At 40.8% G+C, this 27,363-nt stretch overlaps 1 protein-coding gene across 1 annotated transcript; it reads right to left on the bottom strand.

Moving 5' to 3' along the window:
• Nucleotides 1–317: 317 nt before the first annotated feature.
• FBN2 (fibrillin 2) lies at nt 318–27,363 on the bottom strand. Its single transcript, XM_086629873.1, is given in 20 exon segments — nt 318–392; nt 531–690; nt 1,383–1,614; nt 2,379–2,498; nt 3,990–4,118; nt 4,627–4,713; nt 4,716–4,736; nt 4,887–4,983; nt 4,986–5,011; nt 5,567–5,692; nt 6,389–6,595; nt 8,890–9,015; nt 9,339–9,461; nt 16,646–16,771; nt 17,911–18,059; nt 18,697–18,745; nt 19,252–19,434; nt 24,474–24,596; nt 24,979–25,101; nt 27,318–27,363. Coding segments are annotated over 20 exon segments (2,328 nt in total).

Raw genomic sequence — 27,363 nt, 5'->3', positions numbered from 1 at the left:
TAAAGTGTAGTTCTCTAATACACTCAGCAATTCTGCAAATATTGGACTGAAGTGCATCAGCTACGTCACGGATTTTAGTTCCTCACGACTGTGAGCAATCACGGAGTAGACATGTAGACTGAATGCTCTGCAAGAAGATCTATTTAGCTGTCCCAGACTATAAAATGGTGTCCAGTCTCCTCCTGACAGCAAAACAGATGCAGACACTACCAGTTTCCTAGCTCCCTGTAATTACAGGAAAAGTATTTCCCTGATATATTTTGAGGAACAAGACCACATCTTGCACTACAAAGGATTCTTCAAAAGATTTAAAAACTTCACCCGTTCGTAATTGTTGCTGTCTTTCTGATTGTCACATTGTTCTTGCCAATAGCACCCAAGTGTGAAAACCCCTGAGGCAGGGGAAAAAAGATTTTTGCCATTGAATGTGGCCTGTTAAAATATTCCCTCCGTTTACTGATAGTGTTGAGTATGGTATCCCTGAAAATACGTCAAAGTACATTACAGTGCTTATTTATCGTGGTACGTACAGTGTCATTAGCACTTCTCTTCTTCCTGTTGTCTTTTTTGGAACAGCCATTGATTTTGCATTCGTAACATGCTGCAGGTGACAAAGCATTCTCTTCTTCAGCATCTCCATCCAGGGGCAGGTACTGGCCTTTGTTCAACCCCGTCCCTGAGACACAGTGGCTGCTGAATGAAAACATATGGTTTAGTTACTTCTTGCAGTTTTATGAACTGTACTGTTAAATGGAAAGTGAGTGCACGTAATCTGTACCACAGTGTCTGTATCCCCTTCCTTTCCCTTTCCTCATCAGGAGGTCGTCGGTGCATTCATTTTCATCACACTAGTGTGGCATACTGAATGAAATACAACCACTGGCTGAAGGCCTGTAGGCTTTTCTCATTTTCATTTTCAAGTTTTACCAAGAAACAGGACAAATCAGTCTGCCCTGAACTTTGGAATGGAAGAATTTAGCCATTGCTCTGTACCAGCACAATGTTAATTTGTGTTTAATGTTCTGGGTTGATCACGGTGGCTTAAAACCCTTAATTATCTCAGTACAGACGGCACCCATCCTTATGCAGTAACAGTCCTCACTGAGCAAGGTGGTGAAGGAAATCTCGTGCTGATACTGGGGGAGAAAGTAGAACTAATTGTTTAATGCTGCTTATATACTAGATTTAAAATGAGTGTCATGCTGCATGTACAGACCTGTCTTTTTTTCTAGCTTATGGATATTGTGCGCAAAGGGAGTAGAAAGGACGACTTAGAAGGCTGTCCCTCATTTACACCTTTGCTCTGCAGTCTGGCTAGAGTCCAGCCTTTTTACAGCCTTCTGAATATGCCTTGGAATGACTGACTGCGTGGTGATACTCACCCTTGTCCAACTCTGTAATAGCCAGGTGCACAGCCACAAAGGTAACCACCTCCAGTGTTGGGACAACCGTAATTGCAGGGCTTCTTGGAAGAAGAACACTCCTTCACATCATGGCATGCACTGGAGAATTGGTCAGATGAAAATCCAGATGGGCAGGCACACTCGTAACTTCCAAGTGTGTTGTAGCAAGAAGCAGAACCACACACGTGAGGGCTGGAGCATTCATTTTCATCTAGTAAGCAAACAAAAGTATACTGGTATCTTCTAATCTAATAGACATCAGCCAAGCATGACGTAGCTAACAAATCAGCGTATCTGTAAGTCTCAGGGCTCTGCTACATCCTTGACCTCATTATCCCGTAGAGACTTGGTTTCTGATGAAAAATCCCATTGGCAAAGGTCCCAAACACACATCGCTAGGTTGTAAAGGTACTTTAGGATACTGTTTCTGTTAACCTTATTTTGACTTAATGCTCCCCCTTCCTTCAAAGCATGTCTCCTGTTTTGCTTAGGGTTCCTCTTTCCCCTGGCAGGGTGCACTCCTACCATATAAGGTCCACAGCAGAGAAATGAGCTGGGAACTCCAGTCATACTCCAACCATGACAGTGTTCCTGGGCATCTAGCAATGGGGAAAACTTAGTACATGCTTGTAGTGGAAACCTGCAGGCTCTGGGAGAGGAAAGAATCTGATCAGCCAACCACAATGAAAGAGAAAAGGAAGTATCATCTTCACCTACTTGTTGAATAAGATACAGAGAAAATGACTTCTCCAGTCAGTACGAGTGATTTGGTTTGAGGTTGTTTTCTTGTTACCTTTTGTCACTGATTTATGTTCAGAGTAATAAGTGTATGGAAGGAGGGGCAGAGAGGAAAAAAAGATTTGTGTCTGCATACCCACCCTTTGTCCTGCCCGTTCTTGTCCTGGCCTGGCACTTGTCACTATAAACACTGTGACACCTCTGTTGTTTAAATGGATTCTCTGCTGTCCGCCTTACCAACACATTGATTCCACTGGTAATGCTGAATACATCCTTGTGGGCATCCACATCTGTATCCACCCAGGATGTTTTGACAGCCATGCTGGCACCTGTGGTTTCCATCACATTCATCCACATCTTTGCAATTGGGAGAGAAGTAGAACATGAAAGAACACACGATTACACGTGTTGCCAAACACGTTACTCACTTTGATCATAATCATTGAAACACCAGTATTTATGACAGAGGAATACTGCTGCAAGATGGAAGCACCATTCGGGTTGGACTTTTGGAAAGACTGAAAGTCAATTAAGGTAGTGTTCTATCTATCAATAATCCAGTTGGAGCTTTTGAGCCTTTACATTGCTGAGATTTGGAGTAAGAAACACTAGTCCTGGCAATCCCACATGATGTTGCTTTGATGTAATGTTTAGAATCTGAATGTTTTCTTAATTTGGTTTTCAAACCTATGTAGGACTAAGCTTTCAGTTTCCTAGAGCATATTGAAGTGTTTCAATATGAGGAATAAATACAAAATTTGGATGTAAGTGCTTACTTAAGAAGTGGATTGCAGGCAGCCTAATGTGTCAGGTACAGCATACGGCTCTAGTAGAAAATAAAAATCATGCACAGCATCACAGACTCTACTGTTACAGTAGTGTTACACTTTACTTGTTCACAGACTGAAACAAATTTAAAGGAACTGTGACGTCCCAAAGCCTGAGGTACAGAACACCATCGTGCCGGGAACGCAAAGCTGTCGTTTCATCAGTCATGACATACAGAGCAGTTCTGATGTGCTACTTGCGTACGTATCTCGTGAATGCTTTGCTATATACGCTTGAGTGTTTTGTTTCATAGGTGGTGTGTAAAGTACACAATAAGGACGCATCTCATTTTTGAGAACACAATAATCTGACAGAAAAGAATGCTTTCTAAAACTTCTGGCTGTGTATATTCTGCACTGTTACTCTAGAAACAGGCTCTGGATATCCATTCCTGTTTTAAATGCTGCATCAAGACAGCTGACATTTTGAGATGTCATAAATTTGTGCACGTATACCTCTGCATTTCTAATGCTCAGCAGCCAGATGGCTGCAGTACTGCCTTTTAAATTCTTCATTGCCCAATAACTCAGGCCCACTGAATAATCTGGAGTTCTTAAATAGAGATTTCCTGACTGGAGCTCCCTTTTGGGCCAACCGAGAGAGATGAAGCTCAACAGTATAATTTGTATTTGTAAAAATAGTAGATTCTGTTTAGACTGCATAATTTGTATTTGTAAAAATTGTAGAGAGATTCTCTTTAGACTGCATGAAAATGAAAAAGAAGAAACAACCAGACTTTTAGATGCATATACCTATGTCAAGTCGAAATGGCAGCCTGGAAACTGTTGCCAAGCGTTCAGCTAAAAAGTAACTTTTTTCTCTAATTTATGTGCCAATTGCTTAGGCAGTATATTCTTACATACAATTATGCTTAAAATTATGCAAATACATTCCTATTTCTTTTTGGTATTTACTTTTACTATGGCTGCTGCTCTGTTTTATCTGTCTTTGACATCGTAGGATTCACTAGACACAGAAGTAAGGACTTGCACCATAACAACTTTGACCTCCTCTAGTTACCGTCACAGTTTAACCCAGTTGAATCCAGAGAAAATCCCCTTTGACATTCACAGGTAAAACTTCCAGGAGTGTTCTGGCAAATTCCTTTTGATCCACAAAGCGATGGCTGAGAACCACATTCATTGTTATCTTAAAAATGCAGAGGAAAGAGAAGGTGCTTGATACACCTTCTGGCACGATTTTAGACACGTTCAGATAACGTTTCTTAAAAGACTGAAATCCACAGAGGTTTATGTTGAAAACGTAGCTTTTCAAATTTAAACGTCAGATAAGCTGACGACTCATGCAGAGCTATGAGAAATTAATAAATTGCAAGTGCGAGTTGTAATTCAGTTGAGTGCAAAAGACCAGGTATGTAATTTGCTGAGGGTGGAAAAATGCTGCACTTCCGTATTAGCTGAACTAAAACAGTTTCAGTGGGCAAGATTCATACACGTGCTTAAGATCTAAAGACATCTGTATCTATTACAAAAGAAAATGCAATCTGGTTTTGTTTAACTACATTTTAAATCAGATCTTAATACTTCACCCCTTTGTCTCCATGTGGTTATACTTAGAATATAATAACACGTATTATACATGTACAACTGTTGTTCTTATAGAAAAACTGATGCAAGACAACAAATGTTTTTCTTACCAATACAAGCTGCATGATGTTGCATAAAACTGGGTGGACATTTGCATGTGAAGCCTCCAAGGGTGTTGACACAGAGAAACTGTGTCATTTGGTTTGACGTTCATCAAGCTCTGAAAGTAAGAGATGTTGCTGTCTTAAGAAAAGTCAACAAAACAGAGGGATGTTTAGTCTAACTTGGTCAAAATAACACCCTTCAAAACTATTTCCTTTTATGTCAAGATGCAACAAAATTAACAGTTACTGTGTATAACTTTCTTTACCTTTACATGTCTTTCCATCTTCTTGAAGGATGTAGCCCCGAGGACGTGAGCACTGGTAGTTCCCTTCTGAGTTCTTGCAGACAAAATTGCACTTGTCCCAGGAGACTGGGAGCACTCATCAAGATCTAAAGAGAGAAACTGTTAAGTATTTCTTGTACTGATTTCTTTCTCTGGCTTTGAAGGGTGTTTTCCAAACAGCACTATGTTTAAGAGATAAAGGTCTGTAGAAAAAGTCCCCAATTCACATTTGTTCAGAGTTCCTATTTCTTTCTCTATGGATGTGTTGCTGTGGAGTTTCGATGGCGTTGCCACTACAGTAACAAAGAGAGTGTCTTGAAAGAGTAGAGAGTACGATAGTAAGAGTGGCATTTTTATTTTCACCTAAGGACTAAGCATTTATTTTTGGGCATACTATGGTATACTTCCATGTGTCAACCAACAGGAAAGTGGGAAAATGTAGACCACGAAGTAATGATCTGGTTTGTCAATCAAAAAGGTTACACAACTGCAACCGAAACGCTTCTACTTTAGCAATACAAAAATAGAAGCGTGTATCAGGAAAAGAAAGAGATAAAAGAGAGAAAGGGAAAAAACTGCTTTGATACAAAGGTTTACAGAGGTTGATACGTCATCATGTACCAATTAAAAAAACAACTGAGGATTAAGAGGCTGAATCTTACCAACACAAGATGTGCTGCTTATGGCAGTGGTACAGCCAACTTTGCAAAAGCTTCGGAAGGAGCCCACGGTGTTACTGCACTGTCCATTTCTACACAGGTTTGGCATGACCTTACATTCATCAATGTCTGTACAGAAAATATTAACTATGTCACCTTTCAGTTTTAAATTCGACTTTTTTCTTCTCTTCCATTTTTGCAGTTCCTCATCATCATGCTTCTGATAGGAACTTTATCCTTTCTTTCTCTTCAAAAATGGATCTGAGCTCCACGTCAAACATCCTTCAAACTTTCATTATTGTTTTCTGTGTCAAAACCTTCCTGCTATTTCACTGGGTGATCCGGTTCCAGTTCTGCTCACTCAGAACACAAAACTCATAGAAGTGAATTTTCTTACAAGCAGTTAGACAACGTCAAAAAATTTTCACCACAATTTAAAAACATCTGTTAGCTCCTGCCTCCTGTGTGGCAATAGTAACTGCAGAGCATTCAGTGAGGCTGTTAGAACAACTCTTGTTGCCTTTGCCATGTATGCAACTACTCAGCATGTAAGAGCTTTGGAATCATTTCTAGCTTTCGGTTACTGGTTGGTACCTCCTGTTTTAGATCCCAACCCTGAAAATTCTGGACAGCTGTGAGTATTCTGGTTGCAGCTACTGTTCAAAAGTGTTTTTAATTTCTAATCTCTCAGTAGCATTTGAAAAATCAAGCCCGGTTGTTTCGCAGGAAATTCTTCGAAGGAACGTCAAAGAGAATTCTGCATTTTCTTAAATGTGTGGGCATATTCTTTTCCCTTTTTCTGCCTCTTTTCAGCCCTGCAAATACCTCTTCCATCTGTAGTATAGCCTGGTCCACGTGGGCAGAGTTTCTCATGCTGAGTGGTTCCAGGGAGCGGACAGAGCTCACGCTGGTTACCTCAGCCCCGGCCTCCATCACAGCAGCACTCAGATTTAGTGACAAGATTCCGGCTGCTTGAAGCCATCTGACACATGGTCTGCAAAACTTCAGCCAAGCAAAACCCTTGGCAATTATCTGTAAGGAAGAACTGGAGAGATCGAGAAGGAGTAGGAGATAAATGTGATCCATCGAGCATTGGATATATTATTCTGGCTCTCTGTCAACGCATGCAAGCACTAGAAGATTATTAGCAACCAGTCTGTGAAGTCTATTTTGACTTAGCCTTTCCGATTTGTTGTGTCTTCTGATAATCCGTTGGCATTCTGAGTGGATTCCAGACATCCCTAACGTTCAGTACCTGCATGAGTTGGATACCAGCTTTACTTCTAGGAAAGTTGTGCCCTGGGGCATACCTGCTGAGCTTGATTGAGAGTAAAACAGGCTTCGGGCCAAACCGAGCTTCCACGTAGGCTGCCTGTGTTTGGCTTGCATTTGGAGTGGAGTTGGAAGTGGTTTACTTGGAGTGGAGTTGGAAGTTTGTTTTACCGGCCAAAAGAGCATGTCTGATCCTCTGTAATTATCCTGATGTGGTTTAAATGACAAAATCCTTAGCACTTAAAAGTACCTGTGCAACTCAGTACTTTTTCAGAGGCGGTCCTGGTTTCTGTTGGAGGGAAAAAAAAAAAAGATTTTTATGGCCTTACTGACGATCTGTCCCTTTCTAATTCTATTTTCCTTAATTTTTAAACCTTTTGGTTAATACGTGTTAATCATGAAAGAGCAAAACTTCAGTTATTAAGTTCCTTTGAACAGGCAGCTGAGGAGAGCAGAGATCCCAGCTTTCAGTGCTAATAGAAATGCTAAATTTTGCAGAGATGGTACCTTCCAAATAGGCCATGTCACCTGTCTTACCTGTTAGTTAAAATGGAGACATTGTCAACTACGCTCTGACAGACGCTTATGTTTTTAAGTGAAAGATTGTATTTATTTCCTCTTCAAGCTGAAAGTGAAAATCCCTCAGATCGCTCAGAAAGAGTGTTTGTATCAACACCCAGCTGACCTTCTCTTTTGCATTACGAGGAGCAGAATCTGCTTACTTACTTTAAGTGCCCAGTAACTTCCTGTTTACATCAAACAAGCTGTCCTCACCGAAAGTGTCGGTTGTGTGAGACAGCATGTTTGCTGTAGTGATCTGCAACACTCAGCAGATTTCTGTTCTCCTAGATAGGTATATTGTGCAGGTCTTTCTGCACACTGTGATTTGAAGAACATATAATGCTTTGTCCCCGGTCTGAGATGTGGAATAACTTTCAGTGTGAACGGAATATAAAGGTTTGCACAATGTATTTAAAATAATGTAATTCAAGACTTAATGTTTGTGCTTTAATTCTGAAGAAATGCTTTGTTTCTGCCAGACTCGTCTTTCATTGTAATATCTGACCCAGGAAGCCCTAAAGGAAAAGCAGCACTGAGCAAACTAACCCAAAGCGTAATTTTCAGAAAATAATAAGAAAATTGTACATTAAATATAAGAAAGCAACAAGGAGCTCCAAGCAGGGTATTTCCTTGGCATTAATGACTGGCTGGGGTTAACAGTCTACAGCATCCTCTGCCCATCTGGTCTTAATCCTTAGGAAATATCCTGCACTTCCAATGTTATTGCTCTGCCATGAAGTCAGCGCACTACTGATGACAATTTACAGGGAGCTGGTTTTATGCTACTTACAAAAGATATTACACAAGTGTTTTTGATACAAGAAGACTAATAAATACACAGTTTCAGTATTGTAAAACACTGTGAAGTATCTGCACGTGAACACTGATCATGAAAAAGTAAGGCTTTTCAGTTCTATTCCATTTCTAAAACCAGAACAATTAATTTTATAGAGCAAATGACAAGTTTGAACACACCAAAAAGAAAATATAGGTTGACGAATATAAAACCCTTCATCAGCATTTAATGTGAAGGTCTGCCTCAAAACTTTTTAATATATCTTGCAATTTTTTGAATTGAAGGTACAGAAAATTCAGATACCTAGCTGCAGTACTGTGGTGCTTAAGATCCTATTCTGAATATGCAAACACTTTTTTGCGCTGCATCTCAGTTTTGGATCTACCTGAGCTAACTAAATTCTGTTTCTTCTTTAAAAATACCTCTTTTTGTCTGGATAGTGTTGCTCAGTACCATATTTATGTCCTGTGGAATTTAGACACTTCTGTGTGAGGCCCCTGATTGCTAGACTCAGCTGACATTCTCTAGATGCTCCTTATTCCTGTCATTATTTACTATCGTATCACTGGTGAATTAATAAGGATCATTATTTAATTTCTGTAGATACGAGAGTTGTTACATACCCAGAAGCCTAATTTACACTCTGCATCTTTTATATTTTAACGTAAGATGAAATGTATACCAAAGGGGCACTTACCAAGACACCCAATTCCTGATGGTCTTGACAGGAATCCTTCACTACATTCCTATCTGTAGCTCCCAAGAACGTTCATGCAACAACCATTTTCACAGATACCTGGCTTGGTGCGGCATTCATTTTCATCTTTACAAAAGTATAATAAAAATAATCAAGCAAATTGTGATAAGAAAATATATCAGACTCATCGAATGCATTAATTATTCAGTGTAATATTTGCAAAATTGGAAAATCTACAACTGATTAAGTCTGAAAAGGACTTTCCTAGGAACGCAATCCTATTCCATTCCTTATGGACTGCGCCCTAAGACGAAAGCTTCAATCTTGTGTGTTCTTTGCAACGTATAAGAAGCGGCAGAAAACACTTGCAGCAGAGCAACATTTGGATTATGCTTTGGCCAGCACAGAGTGAAGGAAGTCGCAGGAAAAGTCTAGAAGTCAGTCATTACCTTTGTCCATCTTCTGGTCTTCTCTTGGTTCACAGCCAACTGGACGTGCGCATTCACAGAAACCGCAAGTGTTGCTACAACGAACAGCACGCAGCAAGGGATACTGAGCACACTTGTTCATATCTGCACAGAACGGAACAAAGTGATCATTCTCCACTAAGTTTTAAAACAACCACCAAGAAGGTTTTCTTAGACCTGTGCTTCTCTTGTCAGCTAAAAAGTATCAGAAATGTAATCATTCAAACCAGAAACTTGTGGTTGTTTGGTTTTGAGTAGCCAGAGAAAACTGAACAAAGCTCTGCTGAAAAATAATAAAGCTTAAGTATGGAACTACTTGAGCTTAGAATGACAAGTTGGGACAGGCTTATTTCAGATTTTTATTATATGACATTTTTTTAATGTATTTTTGTGTTATGAGAGATATGAGCTTTTTTTCCAACTCTAAAAAAAAAGAATTCTTGCTTCAGAAAGCAAACTAATTATGATTCATAAACCACACAATTTGTAGGAAGCATCCTGGTCAACATCCAATGACAGTAGAATGGTTATACACAAATCCCACACTATGAAAATAAGAGGTACTTGTGTCACCCTCACAGTGGATTAGTTTAAAACAGATGAGAGAAAATACTTCTCTAAGTAGGGAGAGCAGTGACATTCTGGATCTTGCTGCCACAAGAGGCTGCAGAGGCAGTTAATATCAGCAGATTCAAGACTGTACTGGACAACAGATCCCTAAGTGGATGCTAAACCCACTCTGTAGGGATGCATCCCCTAGTTTACATCCTATTTTCCCTATATCCTCAGCTGTTGTATATGAAGAGTAAACTGTGGAAAGTTGTTAGTCATCTTCAGTTTATTACCTTCAGTATAACTCACTTGTTACTGTAACTGTGAGGAGAGGGTCAGTTCTTAACTGCTCTGTCCAAGTGACGAAAACTGCTCTGCAAATCCAGGCATTTTTGCCACGGCTAGTGTACTATTGATGAGGATATTCTGGGGGCTCAACAGTTACTTTTCCCTGCCTCCCCCTCCTCCCACCCCCTTTACAACAAACAGCTGAATAATGTAACATACCACAACATGGGAGCCTGGAAAATCCTGTGATAAACTGAAAATACTGCTTAAATCAATTCAGGACTTCTTTTTCAATGACATATTTCAAGCAGAGAAACTTTTATTCCTCCTAGTTCATTATATTCCTGCATATAATGAATAAATGCAAACGGCAGAGAACTGGGAAACGTTTCAAATTGTGTTTTAAATTCCGGTGTTAAAATTCTTAGGATTCATGAAAGATGGGCACACCGATGCAATGTACTCCAGTGTAATCTACGTTGTATCCCATGGGGCACTCACAGCGGAACGATCCGTCAGTAATGATGCTGTGACCGTCTGAGCAAATCCCTCGGCTTTCAAGGCATTCAGTGACATCTAAAAAGCAGCAAGATATTAGCAACCACTTAGCTGCTGCATTCCTGTGTCAAGCTTTAAAAAAGCATTTTGAAAAACTAAGTGACCTGTTCTGTTTGTCTCTAGCCTTGCAATTGGGAATCTTTTAACTATCATTTCATAATGGGCCCACATTTATTAAAGGTCAGCCTCCTGTCACCCGGGGCTGTGGGGACTAAGCATTCACATCCTGTATGTAATATCGAAGTCTGGTTTTAAGTATAAATATATTTTTTTTAATTATCAGGAAAAAGAATACCTACCTTCATGTGTATCATCCATTCCAGGAATAGATCCATGACCATATGGACATAGGTCCTGAAAAGCAACTGTAGAGGTATGTTTTTTAAAAAAAGAGTGAGTGAGAGAGCAAACCACGACAGACGGTTAAAGCCATCGAAAAATCTTCCGTATCACATTTTTCAAAACTGCCAACTGTTTAAATCGCGGTCATTGCGCTGTCTGGCCAGACGCACAGATAACACTGTCTCTAGGTCAGGGAAGCAGCACTAGAACTCACTGAGCTTCCGTGTGCCCATGCTTGGTGCCCTCCCCCTTCTGTACTTGGAGAAAACCAAGAACTGAAAACTGTCCATTACTTCAGGGATTCTTGGCACAGTTCCATTTTGCTCTTCTCTGTTGCCTGAAGCAGGCTAGATCTACAGATGGAGGCTACTAGTTTGTTTCTCTACAGAGCAAACCCAAGAACTCAGTCTTTCTCTGTTTCTGTGGTTTCTACTATTTAATTTTGTTCCTTTTGTTGACCTGAAAAGGCTCTAGAAAAGGCCTTTAAGAGCGAATGTCAAAAAACTCTCTCCTTCTAATGATCAAAAAAGTATAACACAGATGTGGTCTTCCTTTTCTCCCACCTAAAAAGGCTTTATTTTAAATCTTGATGTGTACCTTCTTCCTTTGGACAGAGCTCACAAGGATCACCCCATCCTTCTCCTGGCGTTTTCCTGCAGCAACACTTTGCCTTTGTGCTGTTGAAGGCCTTTGGCACTGAGCATTTCCCACTCTCACAGTGAGTGAAACAGAAGCTCTGGCGAGTGTCTACAAGAAGAAAATATCAGTGGAGCGATGGAAGAAGTCAAGGTAGGAATGTGATGTTCATTCTGAAAAATATTACATTGAGCCCCATTTTCGGAAGGTATAGCACAAGAACAAACCACTGTAGCATAAGCTGGTGTATTATCAAACTCTGCAGTAGCTTCCCATGGACAGGCTCTTACTATGTGGAGAATTTTAAGCCATCTTATTTCAGTGAAAAAAAGGAAATTAATTTCCCAGTTAGTGTGGCAGTTCCTAATATACAAAGCTCAGCAATTCAGCTGCATTAATGGGATGGAAAAACTGCTCTTCTGAAGTACCAACTATTACTCTAACGGGTGGCTTGGGACTAGTGGAAGAAACTCTTTTTGTGGCCATGAGAAACAGGTGACTAGCCAGACTGCTGAAGTAAACGAGTCCTGTCCTCTCATTACATGGGCAGGTGAATACTACGGATTTTTCTGTGGCTCCCATCTGTTTCAGTTTCTTCTGCATATGATCACCCTGAGCTCAAAAAATAATCCAGCCATCGTCAACCTTCACATTACAGACAGACGCAATGAATTCTTACAAACCTGTTTGCACATAAGACCAACAGAAAATAATGAGGACCGTATGTTGCAAGAGCTGTCACACTATTAATGAAAGTATTAGTAAAATCGCATGTGATTTTCAAAACGTGATTATCTCGGCATTTTCTAGGAACTTTAGCTGCAAATTTTCTGGACACATGGCAGAATGAAGAAAAGAATGTAAAGTCAGTCCCTTTGACTCAAGTTGGGCAAAAATCTCTTTGGCAGTCACTGATTCTGTCAAAAACATCAAGAGATTCTGTCAGGATACTCAGGTGGCCATAAACAGTGGTGTTCGGCGAGACCCTTGGGTCCGACTCCCCCTGCCTTCCCTTGGCAGCCCAGTGAATCGGAGGGTGATTCGCCCACTTATTAGCGATCGTCACTAGTAGTACTATGGGCCAACTCCTTATAATAATTCAAAAGTTTCCGGAAACATACATATATATTTAATTTGTGACAGAATACAGGTTCGAGGATAGCCGGTGATAGTGACTGACTACAAAAACAACTCTAATTGAAATACTGCAGTGATAATATAAAACAATTACTGTCAGTGATTATACTAAATAGCTAGCAAGATGTTAGTAAGTAAATAAGTAATTGCAAATAACACAGAGTTCTTACCCAATAGGCGTCCCTATGGGGGGGAGAAGAGAGGTTCAGCCCGTCAACTGATCCCAGACGTTCTGACGGGGGGGGCTTCTCCCTAACATCCCCTTTGTTTGCTGCCATTTTATACTTTTTTCATATCTTTTAGGTGGAGTTCGAGTGACTCCAGTCATACATAACTTTTATGGGAATTGGTGTAAATTTCTCTCGTGAGAACACGTTCTCATCTGTGTTTTTCTTAATGCAGTGCCCCTTTAAGTTGCATGACTAAAGTAACTCTACAAACTAATAAGCATTTCCAAACCTCATTTTCGGAACTGTTATGAAGGAGAAAATCGTCCTGCAGAAAGCAAATTACATATTCCAAAATTTGAAAATTACAAGGCAGGTTTTAGGAGGAAACTCGAGTGCGTATAAATCCAGATAAAACCCAGGACACTGCGTGTAACATTTTCTTTTCTGTGTCCGGAGTTAGTATCATGCAGTCACTCAGCAGTAACTGGATGTCTCCAGATGCAGTAGCTGAGGTAATGCTGCAAGTCTGAGAATTATAATACCCTATAAAAAAAGAGTGTTGTTTAGATAAAACATATACCTTAATGCACTCGAGTGAGAGTTACTCAAGTGGCCATAAACAGTGGTATTCCTGGAAAAACAAAAGCTTTCATTTGAAAGTCTACATGATCTTACAACTGCAGGTGATTTGAATTAGTCTCAAACATAATTTCTAACATGGGAACAGCAGCCCCAAAAGAAACCACGAAGTTGGCAGGCAAACCGAACATGGTGGCATGATACAAAAGGATGAGAGAACTGTGGGGCTTAGAAAATACATCCTAGTGTTCCAGACAAAAATTCAATAAGGTCCCTGTGAACCAGTTCTTGCACCAACCAGATTAGGTGACTACAGGCCAAATCTTTATGTCCTCACCAGTGTTTTCTTCAGTCCACACAAGGACAAGCTGCTCATTTATGATTAGGATTTACGTGGGCGAACGTGTCACACCAGCCAACCTCAGTGAGCTGAAAACCAGGTTTCTTAATATAGTCACAGTGGAGAGACAGGTGCTTACTCTGTCCTCTGACCACGCAGAAACTGAAGGCTTCGAGGTTCGCGACCTAAAGCCAGTTGAGCGCGCCTTCCTTGCCAAGGTCCCCACAGAGTTAATTTGAATGCCCGGGAAATTCGCAGTAGTCCTGTGCTTTGCTTTGCTGGAAAAGGGAGTGCTCAGTTGGATTTATTTCTCATTCTCTGCCACACCAAATCTTAATTCCTTGTGCGACATTCAGCTCCGGAATGATATTCAAGGCTTTAAACGAGACTGATGTGAACAAACAAGAACATGCAAACTGAGGAAAGGTCTGCTGGACCCTCTTCCTCCTCCTGTGAGAGCACTTGAGAGACATTACACAAAACACAAAATCAGAAAACAGTTGTTAGAAGCAACTAATTTAAGCAAGTGCTCCCACAAGCTCCACGATTTTATCAAGATTTTAAAATTTCATAGCCCCCTGAAGCCAGAAGATTAGTTCATGCATTGCTTCCCGGTAATTACCTTTCTGTGAACATTACGTAAACCCAGTACACAGGCTGGTTTGTTCTATGAATGGAATTTAAATAAAAAAAAAGGAAAAGCAAAAGAAAGATAAACCACTGCTTTTTCCGAAAAGTCAAGATTTTTGTTTGCATTAGTGAAGAAGTTAACATACAAAATATAGTACAATACAGCAGAAAATATCTCACCTTCCCCTTTTGAAACCTCTTGCTGAAGACTTTTCCTACTTACTGATTCCCTGTCACCATGATTTTAAGTCGGGCAACATTCACAAACATCAGAGTGTTCAACTACTTTTCACCAAATCAGAACCAGATACTTTTTCTAATTTTTAAATGGTTCAGAAGCAACAGTTACAACTTGCCTTACCAATGCAATTTTCACTTTTTACTTCATCTCCTAGTGGACAGATGCATCCGAATGATCCTTCCAAATTTTGACAGGTACCAGGAGAGCATGAATCAGGTAGTGTCACACACTGGTTAGTATCTTTGGAGAGCAGATGGAATCAAGAAAGGTTTAGAACCACATAATTCTTATGGCAACAAAACAGGCTTAGTCATGAAAAAGACTGAAGGATTCTTCTCTAAGTTCCTTTATCTAAGGCATTTAAATCTTCCCAATCAACAGCTATTCCAAAACCCACTTACTTCTACTGTGTTTTATACTTAGATAATCAGATTGTGGTGCTTCCCTCCAGATGGGAGCTGACAGTTGGATTATTTCAGCATGGATTATTTAACATCTCCATGTGGTGTCATGCACACCAGTGTAGTTCTTGCCATCCAGAGTAAGTTCACATCCTTCACTACACAAACACTTGAAGGAACCAATTCCATTGAAACACCGTCCGTTTCTGCACACCTGACCGAAGAAGGAACTGCACTCATCGATACCTGTAAAAAACCCCAAAGAGAGGTGAGTCCCAGCATAGTATAGACAGTGTATTATAAACACACTCAAGTTGCACTATACATTTCTGTGGAAAAGGCAAATGCAGCAGCAACAAGGGAGCAGCTGACAGCTAGTGGAAAGTAACTCTCACTCGAGTGCATTAAGGCGTATGTTTTATCTAAACAACACTCTTTTTTTATAGGGTATTATAATTCTCAGACTTGCAGCATTACCTCAGCTACTGCATCTGGAGACATCCAGTTACTGCCAAGTGACTGCATGATACTAACTCCAGACACAGAAAAGAAAATGTTACACGCAGTGTCCTGGGTTTTATCTGGATTTATACACACTCGAGTTTCCTCCTAAAACCTGCCTTGTAATTTTCAAATTTTGGAATATGTAATTTGCTTTCTGCAGGACGATTTTCTCCTTCATAACAGTTCCGAAAATGAGGTTTGGAAATGCTTATTAGTTTGTAGAGTTACTTTAATCATGCAACTTAAAGGGGCACTGCATTAAGAAAAACACAGCTGAGAACGTGTCAGAATAAATGAAAATGAGATCGGATAAGCATCATGGTATAAACGACTTACAGTTCACTGCTTTACAATAGTTGAGTTTGTATGACGCAGACTAACATCAGTTTTAGTGAAGCAGTTTTAATCTTCTTCAGAAGCATTAAGTAGCAATTCCTGAAAAAGCTGCATCTTCTGCTTCAGCCAGTACAGCCCTGCTTTGTTACTAGTTTATTCCATAGTGCATTCCTTCCGTGTTAGAGCTCTACAAGCAGAAATACCTCCAAAGGATTCTACTGGGATGGGCGAATTGCCTTTGAATTACGGGGACAGTCTGGAAGAGAGCTCTGCGGCTCTCCAAGCTGTCAAGAGGAGTGCTAACGAAAGGCCAACTCTCTGAGTCGGCTTGGGCTCCTTGGCCTCCATGAAGGCACAGCCTGGAGCAGGGGCACTGGATGCTCCTGGCAGTAGATTGGCAGCTATACTGCCAAGAGAAAGACAAGGAGAAGATTTAACATCTGTATTTCAGATGGTTTAGTTCTCTTCTGAACCAGGAAGGAACCAGTAGGACTGGCCTCATCTAAAATGACATTTTAAGCAGAGACTCTGGTCTGTTATTCAGACAGTTCTGGTAAAGATGACATGTCGCATACCCATGCACTTATGTCCTCCGTTCACCTGCAGATATTCAGGTGGGCAAAGGCAGGTGTAGCTCCCCAAGCAATTGTAGCAGGTGCCAGGACCGCAGACACCAGTTTGCGCAACACACTCGTCAATATTTAGAGACCAAGCCAAAACTCTACTATTAACAAGGGAAAAGAGAACCAAGTCCTAGCAAATGTTTCTGAGAAATATGACCATAATAAACTATGCTAAGATTACAAAAATGTTTCATTTAAGGCTAGCTTGGAAAGTAGAGCTCAGATTTGGGTTAAGAGCTACTGTAAAAGCTGCTGAAGGGTAATAATTGCTGCTAACCTCTATTAAGTCCAGCCAGTGAAGTGCAAGAGAACATTCTAAATAAATTCACTTGTTTAATTTACCACTAAAACTGGGGCACCTCGTGCCCCATCAGCTCCATGAAAGACATTCATGCACTCTTCTCACAGGAATGTTACTGTCACTTTCCAGTTCTGTTAACGGGCTCACTACTCCACTGAGAAATGACCTTTTAAATACTCTATTTAGAAATAGGCAAGCTGAAGAATCACATGGTCTTGCTGCTCTAACCCTGGATCTTCTTATTTAAGGTATCTAGAGTGTAAGACTTTTTTGCCCATCCAATTTTTATTTCAAACCTCGTTTGGTCACTTCATTCATCTGAGCTTAGCAAAGCCTCAGGATTCACAGGCTCTGTTTTGAAAGGAGACGAGTGTTTTTTTCTCACAAAGTGAATGAAGAAGGGGAAGCTGACTTACAACATTCCAAACTAGGAGAAACCATGAAAGATTCGTTACATTTTTTGGTCTACCTACAATGTTTGGTTCTAACTCTTCAGACAACTCTCAAACACAAAAGGAAGATCAATGTTAACTTTACCTCACGTTGCGTAAATGAAACTGCTACTCTGAGACACTGCCAAGAGCACACCTTTTCTCACTTAAAATACAGGGAGCCTAGTGAAGCTTGCAGGAGATACAAGGTGCAGAAGTGAGAAGCCAGGAATCATGAAAAACCACCTTAGTCTACTGAATGCACAGAGCTGAGATCTATCATGTAGAAATAAATGTTCGTGGATTCAAGTGATGCACTTCAAGTTTTGTAGTAACGATACCACTGGTGCCAAAGATGATGATTTCAGAGAAGATTTTAGGTAAGGGTGTGGGTACCATATCCACCTCTCGATTTATGCTAAAAATGATTGTGTTTTTCCTAATAACTACACTGTGATGATAGACAAGGTTTCAAGGGACTCAACCTTCACAGATTCTTGTCTCTTCACTGAGGTAGTAGCCTTTCAGACATTCACACTGGACACTGCCAAAAGTAATGATGTAATTTCCACCTTGGCAAAGACCTGGCAGTTCCTGACATTCATCAATGTCTGAAAAGAGAAAAAAAGACAATGTATTTTCATTCCAGAATGAAAAGAAACAAGAGAGTTTCAGTACTCACTTGAAATTTTGCCAACTAGTACCCATTAAATGTCACATGGATTATTTTTGTTTGTTTCTACATTGCTCTTAATGAAAGCATGGATGAGATGCTCATTCTTTGCCATTTAAATAGCTCTTCAGGAGCACGTTTCAGCTTGATCAGCCCATGGAGTTCAATTTCCATTACCATTTACAGGAATTTGGCATCTAATTCCTCATTCCTGCACACTCATTGGAACCAGGGTTCCTTTGTCCAAGGAGTATTTCCTGAAACTTACACCTTCCACTCATAAACCATAGTTTTCATCAATGACTTCTCCTTCAGCGGCCAATTTCAAAGGCCAATTCAAGTAAGGAGGCACACAAAAGGTGTGCATCAGCTTATTCTCCTGCTGAAATATTGTTGCACTTCTTCAATACTCTTTGACAGTATGCCTTTTCATCATGTTGTTTTCCAATTCCTATCAGCAAGGGGTTTTGCTTTGCACTAAATGTAATGATTTCTGAAAATACAGTTCTTGTATACCTCCCTCTGAAAATGACACTTTTTTTAATTATAAGCCATCATGGTAGTTTACGATCAACTCACCTTCTAATACAATAGGGATGGATTTGGTCGGGATCCTTCTCCTCCTGGACAGAGAGTATTGGATTCCACTAAAGTAACGTGTAACAAAGGAGAGCATGTCAGTCATATGAAGAATAAAATGATAACAACGGAAATGCAAAATTTCATTTGTGTTTTTAGTGAGTCTTCTTCCCTACGCTCGCTGGTTTTCTACTCTTCTTGACCTATTCACAGTAAACAAAGCAAGTGCATTACATTAGCAGAAAATAAAAGTAGGATTAAGAGTTCTGCTTAAAATATTACCACAACCCCAGCTAGTCTTAAGGCAGGCACAACGTGGTTTTCTCCATATTGTGCCTTTATAAAGGCACATACTTTGCGTTTTGACTAGTTCTTTATTATGAAATCTCCGTATCCCATTGGGAGATTTTCTTTTACAACTGTGCCAGAACACTGCCTCATGAAAAAAAAAAAAAAGTTTCTTAAATGATAAATGCATAGCAACACAACAAAATATTTGAAATGCTTTTCCCATCCCTTGTTAGCATCTCCTACAATAAGAGGGTGGGGGAAGAATAAAAGAACATTTCCTTACTGCTGTTTACTGGAGGACACATCTCACAGGGGTTTCCCCAAGCCTTTCCCGGAGAGCAGCAGCACGAGGAACGAATGACTCCAGCCCCAGTTTCAGTGTTGCAGGATAGGCTCCCATCCCCTCGTGGCCCATACTTCAGGTAGCAATTCCCAACACGGTTACCAACATATAAAGCACATATGACTACAGCTGCACACAGTGATCCAAACGAAGGAAGTGCAGGCATTTGTTTGAACATTTCATATCTAGAAGCAGGAATTCCAATAACATTGTGCTTTTGAAGTCATTTGCAAGCTCAAAAGTCTCACGTACGCTGACAGTTACTGATGTGGAGAGAGACAGCAGGGAAAATGGGTAGCTTCAGCTTCCTAAGTACCCAGAGAAGTTTAAAATGCCTTCCAAAGTCACACCATACTCTAATGTAACACATACACTATTCTCAGCCTTTCACTCCAAAAACTATCGGAAAACAGCTGCAATTTGCTGTTAGTATTTCTTCTTCATATTCTGATTGTGACTAAGATATGACTCCCTCTTGTGGAATTAAAAGAATGTACAGATTTTTCCATGCAATCACAGAACAAAGTCATGGCACTGGAAGAATTATTCTGCTGGCAAATAAATTCTCAAAAAATCATTACTATTAAAACAAACAATCCAAATGTGCAGTAAGTTCGAGGAAAATTAGTTCATCAGTTCACGCAAACTGGAACTTCATGACTCAGACAACTGCTGGAATCAGCAGAGGAGAAAGTATAGAATCATAGAATGGTTAGGGCTGGAAGGGACCTTCAAAGGTCATCTAGTCCAACCCCCCTGCAAGGAACAGGGATATCTCCAACTAGATCAGGTTGCTCAGGGCTTCGTCCAACCTGGCCTTGAACGTCTCCAGGGATGGAGCATCCACCACCTCTCTGGGCAACCTGTTCCAGTGTTCTACAACTCTCATGGTAAAAAATTTTTTCCTAATATCCAATCTAAATCTACCTCCCTCTATTTTAAAACCATTACCCCTTGTCCTATCACAACAGGCCCTCCTGAACAGCCTCTCCCCATCTTTCTTGTAGGCCCCCTTGAGGTACTGGAGACCGCTATAAGGTCACCCCGGAGCCTCCTCTTCTCCAGGCTGAACAGCCCCAACTCTTTCAGCCTGTCCTCATAGGAAAGGTGCTCCAGCCCTCTTATCATCTTCGTGGCCCTCCTCTGGACCCTCTCCAACTGGTCCATGTCCTTCTTATGTTGGGGGCTCCAGAACTGGACGCAGTACTCCAGGTGAGGTCTCACGAGGGCAGAGTACAGGGGCAGAGTCACCTCTCTCGACCGGCTGGCCACGCTCCTCTTGATGCAGCCCAGGATGCGGTTGGCCTTCTGGGCCACAAGAGCACATTGCCAGCTCATATTGAGCTTCTCGACACTGTAATCTAAGAGAAGTCAAGCGAAGAGTTTTCCTACTGCTGCACATATTGTCTCCTTCTTCTTTATACATGGAAAGTAACTAGAAGGGAGTCAGAACTATACGAAAGGAGAGGACAGTCAATTGTTAGAATATTTCTTATCACAGCCAAATAAGATGAGCATTGATTTCCTCAAGAGTAGCACTATCATTCTAAACACCATTTCTAGGAATTAACTTCCTATCACGAGTTGCCTCGAAAGAAGCACAGAAACCCACTCAACATTTTTGCAATAAATTCATTGTATAAAGGCCACAGTACCTTTTTGCATTTTCACTATTTCTGTTCATGGTATGACTAAGAAACTTATAAATGAATTTTTGAGTGATTTCTCAAATGCGTTTCACCCACAAGTACCACATTTTTAATTTACTGCTTGCAGCACGTGCCTGATGCTACAGCCTTAGCAATTTACACGGAGTTAAATGAACACAGTATGAAAAAAGTGGGTAGTTCACACTTTCAAAATTTCTAGAGTTTAACAAATGTCTTGATATGACACTGTTTTTAAATTATCCTGAGATTTGGGACATATCTATGGAAAAAACTTGATAGCAACTTTCTGAATTCTTAGGAACTTCTTGTTGTCAAGATCCTCAGGTTAGTTAAGTGTGTATCATATTAAAACACAACTTCGCATTAGTTTTCAGACTAAAGGAGAATTAAAGGAGAAACGGGAAACCCGTGGGTTGAGATAAGAACAATTTAATACAGATGATTTAATACACAGAGTAGATGCTCACCACCCCCTCTTATCCGCAGCCCGTCTCGTCCCGAAGCTGCAATCCTGGACAAACGTGAGGCCCCGAAATAGAGAGGGGGAGAGAGAGAGAGAGAGAGTACTCCGAGAGTGGCAGTACTGGGAGAGAGAGAAAAAAAAAGGCAATAGAGCAAAAGCGCAGCAAGTGCCAAAGAGCAAAAGCGGTGGAAGAGCCAAAGCGCAAAAGCCCTTCTTTCCGGCTGCCCCTCACTTTTATACTGGGCATGACGCTGCATGATATGGAATAGTAATTGGCCAGTTTGGCCCTCAATCTTAAGTTCCACCACAAATCACAAGGGGAATTGTGGCCCCCTTGTCCCTTATCCCGCCGTGCTTCTGCACTCCGGCACACTGAAAAGTCCTTGGAGTCTCACTTCCAACCACAAACATCAGCCTGCTATCAACATTCTTCTCAGAGCGAGCCTCTGAGTAAAACCAAAACACGGAGCTCTTCTAGCTGCTAAAAAGAAGAGCTAACTCTGTCCCAGCTAAAACCAGGACAGAGGGTGTTTCTGGGCCCCACACATTCGACAACAAATTTCAGTATCTCACCATAAACGCACACTGTTCTAAAGCTAAAATATTCAGTTCAGAACTGAGTGGCAGAGGCAGATGTATTCTGTACCTCTAGGCTTCTGAGGGAAGAAGAAGAATCTTCAAGCAGGACACCTTTATCTCCCTAGGGGCAAGATTTACCTGAGACCACTGATCAGCATATGGTAGAGTGGAAGTCCTTTTCTTTTTTTTGAGACAATGTTAGAAGAGAGTAAAACGAGCTGCCTTTTTAAAAGGGCACATCCTGTTGTTCTCAATGTGGACCTGACATGAAACAAGCCACATGTGGTTATTCTGAGAATACCTGTCTTTTCTGGTTCTCAGAGGAACTGGATGCTTCTCTCCGCTCGTGATAGCACCAGACATCTGCCTTTGGAAGAGAAGTCAAGAAGAGATCTGGCTTCATTCTTCCTGGGATAAGTGAAAACAATGACCATTTTGGAAGTCAGCTTCAGCCCAAGACCTCAGGCCCATTGAGAATAACAGCAGACAACAGACTTTGGAATGAAGGCAGAGCCTGGAATTCTCTAGCAGAGTATCCATATCGAGCCCATCAACGGTTTTTGATTTTGGTTTACTCTTCACATGAACTGTCTTGACACAGCACCACGTTCCTCTTTAGCAAGGGTAATGTTTCTCTTTCTTCTGAAAGGAACTGGAATTAGAATTCCTCTGCCTTTATTTCTTCAGTGTGCACGAGATACTGCTATTTGAGAGAACCAGAAGCGGCTGTCCTTTGACAAGAAGTTTCTGGAACATTTTTCAGCACAACTTGTGCATTCCAGAAGGAAGAAATTTTCCTTTTTATTGGCAAGGTCTACTAGCCTCTGTGGCTATGTTTGCTCAGGGGGCTAAATCTTGCAAGTCTCTTTTCTGTACAATCAGTCATGAAAAAATTAAAATTGCTTCTTACACCAGGGAAAGGAAAAGAGTCTTTGTACCAGAGAGATGGACAGCCCTAGCAGTATTTCCTCAGGACAGAAGCAATGAAGGGTCAAATAGTTTTTCTATCGCTTTCTTCTTCAACACCTTTTCTTCAGAGAGGGAGGGCTTGATCTCTTATTTGGGACTCTAGAGTTGCTACATCTGCCCTCCAGTAGGTTCCCTTCCACTGTGAAGGCTTCTTTGAGGAAACATGGGACCCCTGCCAAAAACGTCACTTGGACAACCGGCCCCAACGTAGAGTGCCAAGTCAAGCTTCCATTTTTCAGCAAAACATGTCAGGTAGCAGCATTTGTTCTCCTAAGCTTCTTCGGAGATCACTGACATTCTTTGGTCACAAATCAGGGCTTGCAGGGCTGATCACGTACAGCATCTGGTTGTAGGAAACAATGAGCATCTTGGTAGTTACGTGCTGCAGAAGGGGAGACAAAAAGGCAGGATTTCATTGCCTCAGCTGAATCTCCAGATGAGGCAAAGCTGAAAGCTTAAGTCAGACTGGAACTGCAGAAGAAAAGTATTAAGGCAGGAATTGTCAGAAGAGTCTGTGGGAGACAGAAACACAGGTTTCCAATGCAATGGGAATAGATGACATAAATTCACTTCATCTTTACAAATCTCAGCTTGAAGTTTTAGAATAAATTGGCCAAGACTGTGGACATTTAAAGGTCTCAAACAGGACTTTTTTTCTAGCACCCAGAGAAGCAACAGAGAATACTCCTAGGCTGAAAGTGGAGAAACATGGAAAAGATAGCTATAAAATTTGTTCTGAAAGAAATCTGCATTTCTTTAGAAACCATCTGCTTAGAATATATTTATCTGTCACCACCCTGTAGTATTACTGTAAATATTTAGAAAACGGATAGAGTTCTAACTACCAATTCAGGAGAATCTGAGTCCTCCCAAGGTAATAGAAGAAAAAGGCTGTTTTCCAAATAAAAAGTGAGAAGGCTTTCCCAGGATCACACACAAATCCCTACGGCTGAACCTTGGCCCCTCTCTCAACACCACCCTTCCCCAAAACTTCCCTAGACTGCTAGTATACACTTTAGTCAAATGACAGTCCTGTATGCTGTAGCAAGGGGGAAAAGTAAAGAAAATGACTGGCTGTGTAAGCCAGAGGGAATTTCATCAACTCCAGTGAAACAAGTCTTTTACTTTGTTTCCAGCCAAATGGGTATCACAATCAGTTTTAATGCCAGTTTAGACTTAAGCTAATCAGTTCCAAGACACATCTGGAATTAAAAAATTCTGGTTTTGAAAAGAGAATTGTTGACTGTCAAGAGAATGGAAATGCAGAAAATATGTTCTGACACATTTTAAAAAGGTGTATTTTTAAGAAACCATGATCACCACTAATCAATTAAAATAATTAACTCCACCTCTAGAAAAGTACACAAGAGAATATGCAGCATGTGGAAGTATCATTTTTCTATCTTGCTACCCTCATTTGCATTAAAACAGTCACCTTAGGTGTGATTTCTAAAGTAATACTTCAGGTAGCTTTTACTTACCCACACAACCCACTCCAGCAGGATTCAGCTGGAAGTCTGGAGGGCAATTAGACTCCTATCTTCCAGGAGCACTCACACAAAGACCATTAACACAATTAATGGGATTGGCACAGTCATCCATACCTAGAAGAGGAAGGTTACATTTATAAATCTGCTCACTAGACAGAAAAGAAGAGTGATTTTGCTTTTAAAGAAAAAATGGGCAAGAAAATCTCAAATGCAAGTGAAGTTCAGCTGAAATTGAACAAAGAACTACTAATAATTCACTGAACATTTAGGAAAAACGCTTGTACAGCTGCCTATTGAAGAAGTCATTCTTTTTGGTCCATTCTCAAACCAATTCCAAAGCATGCCATTCTACACATTGCTTGTTTAGTGAGGAAAAATACACTCTCATTGTTGCAAGAGAATCAAACGCATGTTTTGTGAACTCATCTTTAAATGGACTTGTGTGATCACAAAAAGAAGGTGAGTCTTGACCTGCTTCTGAACAGAAGAGACGTACCTGTACAGTTTCCCCCAGTTCGACCTAGTTCATAGCCATCGTCACAGGTACAATGAAACACTCCTGGGAGATCATTACAGGTACCAAACACACGTATGTTCTGGAAGGAGCATTCATCGATATCTGAAGGAATATATTAAGAAAAGAAAGTTCCATATCGTTTCCATAGTAATATTACAATAGTATGTTGCACTTCTCAAACCAAATGAAGACATATGGAACTTAAAAAAAAAATTTACAAAGTAACACTGAGTAATCACTTTCAGTTTTGTGTAGAATGCTATAGCTAGGAATTTGTGAGGCATTCTCCATTAAGCTGCTTCCTACTTATTCCTGTTTTACCTACTGGGAAGTGAAAATAGCAAAACTGACTTCCCAAGACTCAAAAGGAAACCTATGTCAAAAATCCAGTGCTCCTTTCAACATGGGCAGCAAGGAGAATGAAGCATAACACCACACAAAGGGATCAGTCATTTCCTAGCTCATAGTTAATGGCAAGTAAGATGTTCAAAATACCACTCTCAGGGAAAAAAGTATACCAAGAAAGAGAGGGAGTAGTCATCACAGTTACTTATATCTCCTCGGAGAAAGAGTACAGAGAAAAGGAATATAGGAAGTAAGAATTAGCTATGATTTTCTCAAGCCCACATTAAATCAGCTCTATAGTAACTACATATAGGTGAGCTAAAATGTGCGTACAGGACTGCCTGCGTGCTCATGTAAATTGAAGAAGAAAAAAAATCAAAAGACACTGACAGAAAATTAGATGACTTTGTCAACTCCAGTGCTAGAAAAGGAGTTAAATATCAACAGGGTTTAAGTAGAAAGTAGAAAGGAGTTAAATATCAACAGGGTTTAAGTAGAAAGTAGAAAGGACTTCTGAATTGAAGGTAATGAGATAAGAAGGAAAAAAACCTGCCTGTAATTTCTGGTGGTAGGACTTTTAAGTTTCCAGAATAAAGCGGCTGTGCAAAAGGCTAATGCTACTCTAGCACGTACTAGTGAGCTACTTTTAGCAGAGACAGGAAAGTGGACAACATTAACACTGTTTCACAAGGCACAGCTAAATCTTCATTTGAAATTCTGTGCACAGGGCTTTGTTCAAGAGCAATGAACTAAAATTGGACAAGGTGGAAAAAAGGGACTGTGACACGATTAGAGTAAGGAAACGGCTCTTTCCAACTGGGCTTCCTTGCCTTCACCAAAGCTTGGCAAGTGACATGATGCCTCTTTCTACGAACGGATGGGAAGGGGTAACTTTGGAGGGGGAGAGAGAGACAAATTTTTAAGGGCAAATGACATGTAAGATAAATGCCTAATATCCAACAGTCCTGAGTAAATTTAAACTGGAAATTAAAGGAAGGTTCCTAAGTACCTTGGAGTACAGCTAGAGAATGATGTCCAAATCAGGACATGAACATAACCTGTCTTCAGGTTAAGCTTTATAGGGTTATGGAAAAGAGTCTATCATCGAGAAGCTAATGTACTGACATCTCGAGAGACTTTGAAGAAAATGGATGAATTACTTGTATGACAATTATTGTCCTAAATCCAGGCTTCGGATTTTGTCCTTTGATTGCTGGAATCAGCCAAGCAGTCACCGTATTATAGGACAAATTAATATGTCAACTTTAAAAAAAAAAAAAATAATCTCTTTTAAGTATTCAGCAGCCCGATTTTTTAGTGCTCCAACAGCACAACTTAATCTATGGAATGTTTTCAGACCTCTGTCGGAACCACAGTAATATACCAATACGCTAAGTGTTTTTCCAAAATTCTTCCATTTATTTTCAGAGCACTGTTGTGGACCCATTGAAAAACCAAATGTTGGTGACCCACTGTGTCAAGAATTAGAATAATTTTTGATTTGATTTTGATCGGAATTGATCTGAGCAGATGTTCTCTTGGAGCTCCACACCTGTAGTGTTTCCCTGCTGACTGCATATCCAGACACACAGCTGAAGACTCCATTCTGTCTCCTGGATGTCCCAGGTCTGCTTCCCAGCTCCAGAACGTCGGCTCCAGTTCTTTGGCTCCCCAGCTGCAGAACTTGGTGCTCCCCTGCTTGAAGCTCTTGCGGCTCCTGCCTTGGTGGGATGTGGCTCCTGCCTTGGTGGGATACGGCCCCAGGTGGATGCAGAGCACAGCACCGAGTGGTGACTCCGCGCAGGAGGAGGGATTTGTGCGCTGGCAGTGCAGGATGGTAGGAAAGCAGAGCCCCGGGACGGGGGCAGAGGGTGCAGTGAGGAGGAGGCCAGGCCTGGGGTGATGAGCAGTGGGGCACAGGCTGGGCCTGGAGACCCTCTGGCTGGAAACATGTGCCCCAGGAGCAGCTGCACTTGATGTCGGGCGCTGTAGTTGAGATGGATCTGTGGGCCAGCACAT

The sequence above is a fragment of the Tauraco erythrolophus genome, chromosome Z, assembly GCF_009769465.1.
Source record: "Tauraco erythrolophus isolate bTauEry1 chromosome Z, bTauEry1.pri, whole genome shotgun sequence".
Classification (NCBI taxonomy): domain Eukaryota; kingdom Metazoa; phylum Chordata; class Aves; order Musophagiformes; family Musophagidae; genus Tauraco; species Tauraco erythrolophus.
Note: the sequence above shows the minus strand (reverse complement) of the source record. Positions and strands in the feature narration are given on the sequence as shown.